Source organism: Gorilla gorilla, chromosome X (assembly GCF_029281585.2).
Source record: "Gorilla gorilla gorilla isolate KB3781 chromosome X, NHGRI_mGorGor1-v2.1_pri, whole genome shotgun sequence".
NCBI classification, from domain to species: Eukaryota; Metazoa; Chordata; class Mammalia; order Primates; family Hominidae; genus Gorilla; species Gorilla gorilla.
This window is the reverse complement of record NC_073247.2, coordinates 152,886,868-152,899,442: the sequence shown is the minus strand read 5'-3', so window position 1 is coordinate 152,899,442 and position 12,575 is coordinate 152,886,868. Positions and strand designations below refer to the sequence as shown.

At 45.2% G+C, this 12,575-nt stretch overlaps 1 protein-coding gene and 1 long non-coding RNA gene across 3 annotated transcripts in view; one reads left to right on the top strand and one right to left on the bottom strand.

Moving 5' to 3' along the window:
• Window positions 1-8,811, bottom strand: part of LOC129529681 (uncharacterized) — a 417,056-nt gene extending 408,245 nt beyond the window's left edge. The window contains exons 1-2 of one of the 2 annotated variants that reach the window (XR_010132549.1): window positions 8,756-8,811; window positions 2,842-2,949 (exon numbers count right to left, since the gene is read on the bottom strand). This is a non-coding gene — a long non-coding RNA (uncharacterized lncRNA). Of the gene's footprint in view, window positions 1-2,841; window positions 2,950-8,645 lie in introns of both variants that reach the window. The other variant, XR_008675225.2, reaches the window with a different exon arrangement.
• A 94-nt stretch (window positions 8,812-8,905) lies between these two features.
• Window positions 8,906-10,358, top strand: LDOC1 (LDOC1 regulator of NFKB signaling). The gene has a single exon (XM_019019835.2). It carries the CDS (start codon window positions 9,086-9,088, stop codon window positions 9,521-9,523), a length of 438 nt encoding a protein of 145 aa, XP_018875380.1. The 5' UTR covers window positions 8,906-9,085; the 3' UTR covers window positions 9,524-10,358.
• Window positions 10,359-12,575: the final 2,217 nt, after the last annotated feature.

The following is a 12,575-nucleotide window of genomic DNA, read 5'->3' as shown; positions in this document are numbered from 1 at the left end:
CACAATATGTAAGGAGCTTAAACAACTCTATAGGAAAAAATCTAATAGTCCTTTGAAAAATTGGGCATAAGATCTGAATAGACATTTCTCAGAAGAATACATACAAATGGCAAACAAGCATATGAAAAGGTGCTCAACATCACTGATCAGAGTAACGCAATTATGAACTACAATGAGATATCATCTCACACCAGTTTAAATGGCTTATATCCGAAAGTCAGGAAATAACAAATGCTGGCAAGGATGTGGAGAAAAGGGAACCCTTCTACACTGCTGGTAGGAATGTAAATTAGTCAGCCACTAAGGAGAACAGTTTGGTGGTTCCTCAAGAAAATAAAAGTTGAGACACCATATGATCCAGTAATCCCACTGCTGGGAATATACCCAAAAGAAAGGAAATCAGTGTATTGATTTCCTCATACTGATGGGTATCTGCAATCTCGTGTTTGTTGCATCACTGTTCACAATAGCCAAGATTTGGAAGCAATGTAAGTGTCCATCAACAGATGAATGGATACAGAAAATGTGCTACATAGACACGATGCAGTACTATTCAGCCACAGAAAATAATGAGATCCTGTCATTTGCAAACACATACAACGGAACTGGAGGACATTATGTTCGGTGAAACAAGCCAGTCCTAGAAAGACAAACTTTGCATGTTTTGATTCGTTTGTGGGAAATAAAAATTAATACAATTGAACACATGGAGATAGAGAGTAGAATGATAGTTACCAGAGGCTGGGAAGGGTAGTGGGGGCCTAGGGGGGAAGTGGGGGTGGTTAATGAGTCCAAAAATATAGTTAGAAAATAGAAAGTATAAGCAAGGCTGGGCGCAGTGGCTCACGCCTGTAATCCCAGCACTTTGGGAGGCTGAAGCAGGCGGATCATTTGAGGTCAGGAGTTCGAGACCAGCCTGGCCAACATGGTGAAACTCCGTCTCTACTAAAAATACAAATATTAGCTGGGAGTGGTCGTGGGTGCCTGTAATCCCAGGTACTCAGGAGGCTGAAGCAGGAGAATTGCTTGAACCTGGGAGGCAGAGGTTGCAATGAGCCAAGATCCTGCCACTGCACTCCAGCCTTAGCAACAGACTGAGACTCCGTTTCAAAAAAAAAAGAATAAATAAGACATAGTATTTGGTAGCACACACGGTGACTATAGTCAATAATAATTTATTGTACATTTAAAAACAACTAAAAGAGTAAAATTAGAATGTTTGTAACACAAAGAAATGATAAATTCTTGAGGCGACAGGTATCCCATTTGCCCTGATGTGTTTATTACGTATTGTATGCCTGTACCAAAATATCTCATGTACCCCACAAAAAATACATCTACTATGTACCCACAAAAATTAAAAATTAAAAACAAAAATAATCACTGAGTGTTTAGGAGATGCCAAGGGCCATGAAGGAGGCTAGCAGGAAAGCCCAGAGAACCTGAGAGGAGAGGATGCTGCCTCAGGCGATGCAGGCCAGAGAAACTTCTAAGGCCGAGAGAAACCCTGTTTTCTCTTTTTCGTATGTCCCTGGAACTGCTGTCCTCTCCAAGGAAGACCACCGTGGTCTACAGTGATGAAAAGTTTCTGGAGATATAATTGCCTCTTTACTCTGAGAGGAGATTGTGTATCCATATCCCAGATGTCGTATGGATTTTTTCCAGATTGATAGGACAAAATAGAAAATGTAAATGATGAGTTAATGGGTGCAGCACACCAACATGGCACATGTATACATAAGTAACAAACCTGCACACTGTGCACATGTACCCTAGAACTTGAAGTATAATAAAATATATATATATAAAAGAGAAAAAAAAAGAATCTATGCTTTCAACAAAGCAAGAGGCTTATGTAAGAGAAAACCACCACAAAATACAAGATTTTCAAGGTGATCATCATTGCTACTGTTAACTAGAAATTACCCAGTAAATGTACTGTGAACTGCCAAAAAAAACAAAACAAAAAAAGAAAAGAAAATGTAACATGTAGGTCTTTGAACTATAGTAATAAATGCCTTTTTTCCCCTAAAAAACTTATAAGAGCAGAATGCTTTGAATTGACAAAAAGCAAGATCCTGATATAACCTTATTTTATTCTTCCAGCTAGTTATTCAAAGGTATACTTTATACTTTTAAACTTCATGGGTAAACTCATGGATACTAGGTTAACATAAGAGAACTACCTACCTATTAAACTTAACATGCAGTTAATATGAGTCACTGCAACGCTACTAAATCTCAACTGTCTAGTGAACAATAATATGTAATCTGTGCACAAAAGTTTTTTGTAGTTTGCCAGATACTTTTATATTTTATTTTTTGATATTCACTGCAGCCTTATGATATAGATATTAGTAGGATGCACTTTATTGATAAGGAAACAGAAGCTCAGAAAAAAGAATAAATGACTTACTCAAGCCACAAAGGTTGCAAGCAACAGTATGAAGACAGAACTCCTCTTTCCAAAAATTATTTTTTTTCCATAATGTTTCCCTGGAATGTGCTTCACTGCTTTTACATAGGCATACAGATTCCCTGGAGTAAACACGGCTGCTTTTGATTCTATCTTTGTCATACCATGACACTGCCAGTTTTCCCTACATGCAGCATCCTTGATGTTACAGGGCAGCAATATGCTTATGTCTGCTTGACTACAGACACTCACACAAGGAAAGAGAGGCACTCAGGCACTCATGCACAAGCACACGCTTCAGAGTTCCTCACAGGAGAGGATTACTTTTCATGTGTCCCAATTGTACCTGCAGGATTTTAATTTATGGAGATGACTGAGTGATGACATAGATAGGCCAATGTAATTGAAAGATTTTTGTTACTTACATTTCCCAGTGTAAGTAGGAGGAGGCTCACCACATCATGCAGGGACACGTGGGTAAACACCAGGAGGCAGAAAGGAGTGAGTGGAAGCCATAGTCTTCACTGGCTTATCTGTGGGAAAGGCAAGGCAGGGCAGGCCAAACGGTTTAGAATGGGGTAGTTCAAATAATTCCAGCTGGTTTAGGGGGATAGGGCTGATCCCTAGTTGTCTGATACCTGGCTTCAGGTTAATTTAGAGCAGGGAAAATATTGGCTTGGTACATGAGAACTAGATAAAGGAAGTAGTTTAAGAGTATGGGCTCTGGATGGCAAGGAGGATGCAAAGAACTTTGGCCATTAGTTTGGCCTTGTGATTAATGGATGCCAAATAGACAAATATAAATCTAAGCACACGGAACAGGGCAGTAGATTCAGAAATTGTGTTTTTTTAATATGGGGCTCCTGCTTTTATCTGCAGCATACCCTAAGTTTCTCCATGTTTAAGTCCTCTACTGCCAGGTAACAAACTATCTCAAAACTTAGTGGCTTACAGCAACTGGCATTCTATTTATTCATGGTTCTGTGGATCATAAATTCAGTTAGGGCTCAGCTGGATGGTTCTTTTGTTTGTTTGTTTGTTTGTTTTGTTTTGTTTTGTTTTTTGCTTTATATATGGTCAGTTGGAGTTAATCACTCAGCTGCATTCAGGTGGTGGCTCTGCTAGGCTGGAAAGTCCAAGAAAGGAGCTTCAGTCTCATGTTTGTTTACTGTCTTGCTGCTCCTCCACATGATCTCTCTTTCTCTACGTGGCTAGATTCAGCTTCTTCACAGTATAATGATCCCATGGTAGTTAGACTTCTTACATATGGTGGGTGGCTCTTAATAGGAAGTGTACCAAGTGACAAAGGCAGAATCTTCAGTTATTTAAGGCCTTGTCTCATAAACTTTAAGGCACTGCATCACACTGTGTTTGTCAAATCAAGTCACAGGGCCACCCCAGATTAATGAGGCAGGGAAAATTATTTCTACCTCTCTGCTGAATGGCAAATAATTTGTGGTTACCTTCAATTCACCACACCCATTCTGCCTCGTGAAAAACTGAGTCTAGATCAAAGTAACTAGCCAATCTAAAAGAGAGGCTATTAAACAGTAAAAACAAAACAGGCAAACACAGACGATAACAGATCACTTTCTGGAGATCCATAAGAACAAATTCAACATGATGCCAGATATTTTCTAAAATGTACAAAAATGGCAGAAACAAAACACGTGTATAAACTCTTGTATAATCACTGTGACCAATTATATTAAAATAACTAGGCAAGAGAAAAACTAACAACTATCTAGTGCAGCACACTGCAGGCAATTAATTCTATATTATGGCAATACAAAAGCCTATACATGAAGAATACAAAATACTTAATATAAAACATTAATTCATAAAAATCTTTCAGTTATAGAAAGCTGATTTTCCAGTTCTATATCTGGAACTATGACTTCATTTGCACCATGCTTTTTCTATATCATCTAAGAAACTGAAGCGTTGAGTCTCCTTAGAGAGAGAGAACAAGAGAGGGCAAAATTTGAATTTTCAACAATCTTATTAAGTGATATTTTGTGAGAAGGAGAGGTCTTAAGAATGTTCCTTTTTTATTTTAAGACATCAATATTATTTAAGGTATTTCAACCATAAGAATACATCAATTTAGTACATTAATAAACATGTAAAAATGTTTCCAGCACTTTAGTAAGCCGGAGAGGGCAAAGACAGGAGGGAGGAAGTTGTGCCTCTTCATTCCTCTCTCTGGGCCAGAGGTCTCTATTGCCCTCCAAATGCGGTTTCTGTAAAAAGCAGTCCCAGGTGCACCTGGCTAAGAAGGGGGATGGGGGAAGTCTATGTGGGAAGAGATCTGGCTCTTGGCAGCATTCATCCAGTCCTCTCACAAATATTCTTTCCGAAGCTGTTTCTGTTCCTGGCTGTATATTTGAGTGCTGAGTTAGTTTACCCAGTCAATGTGTGCACACTCATCTGGTGGCTCAAGAATCATGGGAAATTTTCATGTTCATTTCAAGAGAATTTTACAGTCTGGATGCTTGATGTGTACCAGGGCACGGTTTGGAGCCAGAAACATGGTGGTAGTGAGTGCCTTGGGCTTGTGCTCTTGCCAAACGGTGGAGTCTAAGCCACCCTTAGGGCGTTCCAACCCAGAGCTGTCCTGATAAATTGTACTGGCCCGAGACAAGTACTCCCTATGAGTACTTGTCACAGGGAGTACTTGTGTCTGCCCCCAGCATATTCACGTTAAGTGGAAAGGAACATTTAAGGGCCACTCAAGAGGGGGAAAGAAAATGAGGAAGGCGACATGCAGCTGTGAGCAGGGTGAATGGAGAAGGAAGTGCTGATATGCATTGGCACTGGTGGGGGAGCCTCACAGGCACCTGGAAGCTGGTTAAAATGAGCATTAAGATTCTACATCTTCTATCAACTGATACTACATACCTCTTCCTGACTGCTTCCCTTGTGAGTCAGTGCTAAGCTGCTTGTCTCCATTCCCTTTCTCCAACCAGGGAAGCACCTCCCAAAGTCACTGCTCAGTTCTGGGCACAGTTTTGGGCAGGACATTTCCTGTCTTCCAGGGTCTCAGAGCACACTCAGAGGGAACACTAGTGGTTGCCTCGTCTGGTTTCCTCCCTGAATCCCTCTGCTGTGGGGTTGTAGGGAGAAAATTAGGGCAGCATCTGCCTAATCATCTCTGGTTCCCCACTAGACCTGCCTGGGCCCACTGAAGTCACAAGGGTCCAGCACATATTAATTATTCAGAGCAAGGGCATGGGCGGGCTTTAGAGTTAGAGAGGTTGGCATGATGGTATAGCACCATCAACCTATTGCTTTATTAGGTTTAGGTATTTACCTCCTGGGTCTCTGGCTCTAAAATGCCCATTCCCATGTCTGGTCCTTGTGTATGAGTCATTGTGACAGCCCTGCCAATCACCTGGCCCAGTGTCTGCTACAGAAAGTGTGCTCTAGGCCGGGCGCGGTGGCTCACGCCTGTAATCCCAGCATTTTGGAAGGCCGAGGCGGGCGGATCACCTGAGGTCGGGAGTTTAAGACCAGCCTGACCAACATGGAAAAACTCTGTCTCTACTAAAAATATAAAATTAGCTGGGCATGGTGGCGCATGCCTGTAATCCCAGCTACTCCGGAGGCTGAAGCAGGAGAATCGCTTGAACCCGGGAGGCGGAGGTTGCAGTGAGTCGAGATCGTGCCATTGCACTCCAGCCTGGGCAACAAGAGCAAAACTCTGTCTAAAAAAAAGAAAAAGAAAGAAAGAAAGTGTGCTCCTAGGAGTGGAACCCTGAGTACTCTTCCTGTATTAGGGCCTGGATATGAAAGGTGAAGCTGGACACTACCTCTGTCCCAGTCAGGCCCATCCTGTACTCTGAACTATAAATGGGCATGATGGCCAGAGACCTACTTTCCACATTTCACATCCCTCCCCTCAATCCTTACACTGAATATTTATGGAGCAGCTAGTAAACACTGCCAGGTGCTGAAGATAAAATTAAGAGTGAGAGTGGATCCCTGCCTGCCAACTTCTCAGGTGGCGGAGCTCATAGCACAGGAGAGGCCAAAAGCTCACATTCCTCCTATCTCTTTTTTTCACTGCTCATCCTTTCACCACTGTGATCTTCCCCGTGTCCCTGCTTGGGGCTTGGCCCTGTTTCTCTGCTCTTTCCCAGCCTCCTACTTCCATGGATGATCATTCAATTCTATCCTAAAGGACCAAATCGAATTTCTTTAAAAATCTATTCAGCCAGTTTTATTACATCAGTCATTGTTTCACAATCGAGACTGATTCATGGTCAGAGATAAAATACACTGAACAATTTTTTTTCTTTTTTTTTTTTTCTTTTTGAGATGGTGTTTTGCTCTTATTGCCCAGGCTGGAGCACAATGGCGCGATCTCGGCTCACGCAACCTCTACCTCCCAGGTTCAAGTGATTCTCCTGCCTCAGCCTCCCAAGTAGCTGGGATTACAGGCGCCCACCACCACACCTGGCTAATTTTGTATTTTTTGGAAAGATAGGGTTTCTCCATGTTGGTCAGCCTGGTCTTAACTCCTGACCTCAGGTGGTCTGCCCCCCTCAGCCTCCCAAAGTGCTGGGATTACAGGCATGAGCCACCACACCCAACCTTACACTTAACAATTTGAAGAGTATTTTTTGACTCTTTGTGCAGCCACAACTTCTAATTTTCATCTCAGCATCTTCACTCTTAGATTATTTTACTCGCCAAACATTAATGAAGCCTCTACTCTGGGCCAGAACTTTTCTAGGCATTAGGGATAGACCAGATAGCAAAAGCAGTGTTTCTTTGACTTATATATTCTAAAATGGAAGCAGATGATGAGCAAAGTACTATATATACGTACGACATGGTGGCCGGTAGCACAATAAATGTTATGTAGATAAATGAAGCAGAGTAAAGGGTTACAGATTGGGGGCAGAGAACAGGGTGCTCTGATAGGTCCGGTGGTCAGAAAAGTTCTCTCTGAAAGCAGTAGGAGGAGTCAGGCAGGCTGGGATGACAGCCTTGCAAGGGAGAAGGAATAGAAGATGCAAAGGCTATGAAGCCAGAACTGCTTGATGGGTGTGAGAATCAGCAAGGAGGACAGTGATTAGAGCACAGCAGAAAATGGGAAGAGGCACAGGATAGAAGGAGGGGCCTTGTAGGCCTTGGCTGCAACTTTGCTCTTTATTCTCAGGTGAAACTGTTGGAGGATTTTGAGCAGGAGAGTGAAGGGATCTTTTTTTTTTCTCTTTTGAGACGGAGTCTCGCCCTGTAGCCCAGGCTGGAGTGCAGTGGCGCTATCTCGGCTCACTGCAACCTCCGCCTCCCGGGTTCAAGCGATTCCCCTGCCTCAGCCTCCCGAGTAGCTGGGATTACAGGCATGCACCACCACGCCCTGCTAATTTTTTGTATTTTTAGTAGAGACAGGGTTTCACCCTGTTAGCCAGGATGGTCTCGATCTCCTGACCTCGTGATCCGCCCGCCTCGGCCTCCCAAAGTGCTGGGATTACAGGCATGAGCCACCGCGCCCGGCCCTAATTTTTGTTTTAAAGGATTCCCGTGGCTACTCTATGGAGAATATACTATAGGAAGAAAAGAGTGAAAGCTAAGTGATTAGTTGCAGCAGTCTGGGTGAGAAAGAAAGGCTAGGGATCAGGGTGGCAGTGGTAGAAATGACAAGACGTGATTGAATTGGCAATATATTTGAAAGCAGAGCCAACAATTCATGTTGGCTCTAGAATCAGGGATCCATTCAAAGTAGAAAAACAAAATTATTTAAAAACACAAACATCTTAACAGTTCATTTTTAAGTACAGAATAATACCCAGTGGCCAACGGCACTAATAGCAAGACAAGAAATAGAGAATCAAAGATATGTGGGATGCCTGCAATTGATTATTGGATGCTGATTTTGCACAACTTTTTTATATCTTGCTACTTAGGTTTTGTGTGTGTGTGTGTGTGTGTGTGTGTGTGTGTTATTTCCCTACTAAAGAAGTCACTGTTTAAATACTACCTTTTTCATGAAAGGCAGGACCCCCTGAGGGTCTTCATGATCCTAAAAGGAAGTGTGACTCCCACAGGGCAGCCAGCAGTGTCAATACTTCTCTGAGTGAGATTTAAATAAGAAAGAAAATGTGTTAATAAAACATCACGCCAAGAGAATCTAGTGGCCACAGACCCACGAAGGAACACTGAGTTGTGCAAGCTACCTAGGTAGAAGGGTGGCTAATCCTTTCAGTTTGAACAAATTTACCTTCTCTGAGACCGGACTCAGCGCTCGCCAGGTCCTCTGCTAACGCAGGCCCCACAACCAGGAGCTAGGGGAGCCTATATCAGCCTTTAACAGCCCGCCGAGAGACCTACCACAAAGCCGGTGGTTCAGCCACCCAGCGCATCCTTTTCCTGGCCACGCCCTCTTTGTCTACACCCTTCCCATCCCGGCCACGCCCCCACGCCGCCGCGGCCCCCCCCCCAGCCTGGCCACGCCCCTCCCCCGTCGCGCCGGCGCACCGTCCGTCCGAATGGCCTCGTGGGCGGAGCTTGCGTAGCCTCCCGGACCTCGGCGCGCACCGCCCCCCGTCCCCCGCCCCTGGCCACCGAGCGCCTCCGTGGACACGCACTTCCTGCGAGGCCTCCGTGCGCACCTTGGCCGAGCCGAACCGAGCCGAGTCCTGTCCTTCCAGGCCGTTCGCAATGGTGGATGAGTTGGTGCTGCTGCTGCACGCGCTCCTGATGCGGCACCGCGCCCTGAGCATCGAGAACAGCCAGCTCATGGAACAGCTGCGGCTGCTGGTGTGCGAGAGGGCCAGCCTGCTGCGCCAGGTACGTCCGCCGAGCTGCCCGGTGCCCTTCCCCGAAACGTTTAATGGCGAGAGCTCCCGGCTCCCCGAGTTTATCGTGCAGACGGCGTCTTACATGCTCGTGAACGAGAACCGATTCTGCAACGACGCCATGAAGGTGGCATTCCTAATCAGCCTCCTCACCGGGGAAGCCGAGGAGTGGGTGGTGCCCTACATCGAGATGGATAGCCCCATCCTAGGTGATTACCGGGCCTTCCTCGATGAGATGAAACAGTGCTTTGGCTGGGATGACGACGAAGACGACGACGACGAAGAAGAGGATGATTATTAGGCCCTCGACCCTCGGGCCTCGGGGGGAGGGCCCTGCACGCCGCCACCCCCTCCCCGCAGCCCTCACCCCGCCAGGAGCCACTGCTCTCCCCCTTGCCCTCCGGTCCCCTTACCTACCCGCGCCCGTCTGCTCTCTCTCTTCATTTCTCCGTAGTGCTTGTCTTTGTTCCAGGAATAGCGCTCCAGTTACCTGCTGCTGGGTTCGGGGCTGGAGCCTCACTCACTCGGAAGTGCTTGGAAGTGTCATCTACCCTGACCATCCCCGGGATCCCTCCCCTGCTAATCTGAACTGTGTCCTGAACCCCAGCTATTGGCCAGGCCCCTGTTACAAACTGCGCAGACCACCCATAGCCCTGCTGCTGCCACCTGCCCTGCTGCCAGGCTTACATCTTCCCAGAGAACTATGCTGCCACTTCACATCCACTCACCACATCCCACCTACAGACTACCACCTTTCGAGATCAGGACCAACCTGGAAAATGCCAGAGTTGGCTATGCCTTTTCAGACATTGATTTGGACAGCTCACCAACCCCTGAAGGGGCCGTTCAGCCTGGTTAGTTTTCTACCTACTCCGAGTGTCCTCCCCTGCCCCACCAGATTGCTGCAGGGGCGCGGTGTGCCTGGCAGCCAAATTGTTGACACTTCTTTTTTCCTATGCACTGGTTTTACACAGCTGTCATTTTTCTTTCAAAATTGCAGCAGTCCCACAGATGTGTGCATTTGGACAAATAGTACTTAAAAACAAAACAAACAAGCACTCAGCCCAGCTCCTCAATACTACCTGGAAAAAGCATTGGCATTATTTTCAATAAATATCAAGCACTAAAAAAAGAAATGATTGTCTTTTAATGGTTAAGTGCTATCACTGGCCTCTACCACTGTCACTCTGACTACCATTATTCCCATGGAAATCAGGGAATACAACCAATCCTAGTATTCCCCGCTGTCATCTCCAGGCTGCTGGGGACAGCTACCTCAGGGCTTTGTCAGGGTTCTGATGCTCCCTTCACCAACGCATTTCTTAAAGCCCTGGCAAAGGGTGTGTTCTCTGGGTCCTCCAGGGTGGCATGGTTAAGGGTTGGCTGAGCAGACGGCAAAGAGAGCAGTATTAATAATTAGACCATAACAATAGGCGTAAACCTGGACATATATATGTAATGCTCCTAATTCTCTGAGCTTTTGGATTCCTTGACACTGTGCCAGGGAAGTTCTGCCCCTTAATCCTTATAGCCTATGTGCAGCTGTTGAGTTCAGACTCCAGAGAGCCAACATAGTAGATTGTCACTTTCAAACTCCAAATAGCCAACATGTCACTTTCAGGTGCTCCAGCTAACATTAAGTCCCGGATCCTGGGCAAGTGCACCCATAAAGATATAGCCTGATCTTAACAAACATTTCGTTCTCCTTGGACAGACATCTTTAGAATTCCCACTCATAGATGTGTCCCAGATTCCTCCCTATGGAAATTAGCAAGATGCTTGGTTATCTCTTAAATCAGACCTTGTACTGCTATCTGGGGGCTATGCTGAGATCTCTGGGCCTGGAGGGTTCAGAGCAGTGAAGGGAGTGGCTGCTGAGAAGAAGCTGCATACCTGTGTGAGGCCATTGCCCCAGGTTAAGTCATTGAAATGTTTAATGCAGAGCAGCTTGGTTGGGGATTTGAGAGGACTGCCTCTTAGAAAGGTTTAGGAGGATGTGAGGGGTTCAGAGTTCTCTTTTATATCTGTCCAGATGTCCTCATTGTACCATGTCTGGAGCCAACTTGACTTTATAACCTTTAATTAATTTAGATAACACATTTCCGTACTGTTTAAGGCCTTTTGAGGCAAGGTATTGTATTTGTACTGGTAAACCTCAGTGTTGATTAAATGAGATATGGGTCTTCATATTAATCACCTCATAGGTGTGGGTTAAATGAGATCATACCCATGAAGCATTTAGAACTTTCCCTGCTACATGGTGAGCACTCAGCAAACCATGGGCTGTTACTCTTGGGCCAGGGAACAGAAGTCTCAGAAAGCAAGTCTCTGACTCTGAGCCTGGCTTTAGTAGGAAAATGTCAGCGTGAAGAGGAGCAGAGCAGGTTCAGGGAGAATGGAAATGAGAGCATGATAAGACCCCATTTACTTTTTGGAGTCTTATATGAAGCAAGAAACAAAGCTGTTTTACGTGGTGGACAGGCAAAGTTCAGGGTAGGAGTTATATCTCACCCCTAGGATAGCTGTTTCTGGAGGGTGGGGACAGGGTTGGGTATGACTTAATTAAAGAGGCCAAGGCTTGGGTGGAAATGAGATCTGGGGCTCTTCAGGGAGCTGCTGCCTCCAAATCTGAATCAAGGAGACACCTGCTTATTTAGAATTCATTGATCACTTCTCCCAGTCTCCTTGGAAAATATACAAAAACCCTTGGAAGAGAGAGATTATATTTGAGACATAATATGTGTCAGGCCAGATAATTACACTTTCTTCCTAACTAGAAAGGCCTTGAATTGGGGATAAATGTGGAAAAGTGAGCAAGATCTAAAAGGTAAAGGATCCAGTGAGACCAAAAATCATTTATTCCAAACTGATTATAGCCCAGTTATGCTGAGTGGAGTTACAGAAACATCTTTGAATAAAATGTGATCTCTGCCTTCATAGCGAGTCCAGTCTGCTGCTTTTACTGTGCCCTGGGTCAGAACTTTGATGATTAGTTACAGGAAAGGGCCAGGAAGAGAATCTGGGCTGTGATTAGATCTGGGAATGACCTTTCTGGGGTGGAAGTTGAGGACATATGAGTAGGTGTTCTGTGGAGGAAGGGAGGTTCAGTAAGGATGCCATGCCAAGGCAGCATCTGAATGGCATCTGGGAGAACTAGGCCAGGGAGCTTCTGTGATCTGAAGTGTACATTTCCTGAGTATGTGTGCATGTGCACATGAGCTTGCTGTGACCCAGTATGTGTGTGCTCTGTGTGTGTGTGTGTGTGTGTGTGTGTGTTAAGTGATGTCCTTCTTACATCATGGACAAACAGGTTATGCTGTGAGATGCAGAAAAGGGATTCTGGTTACTTTGGG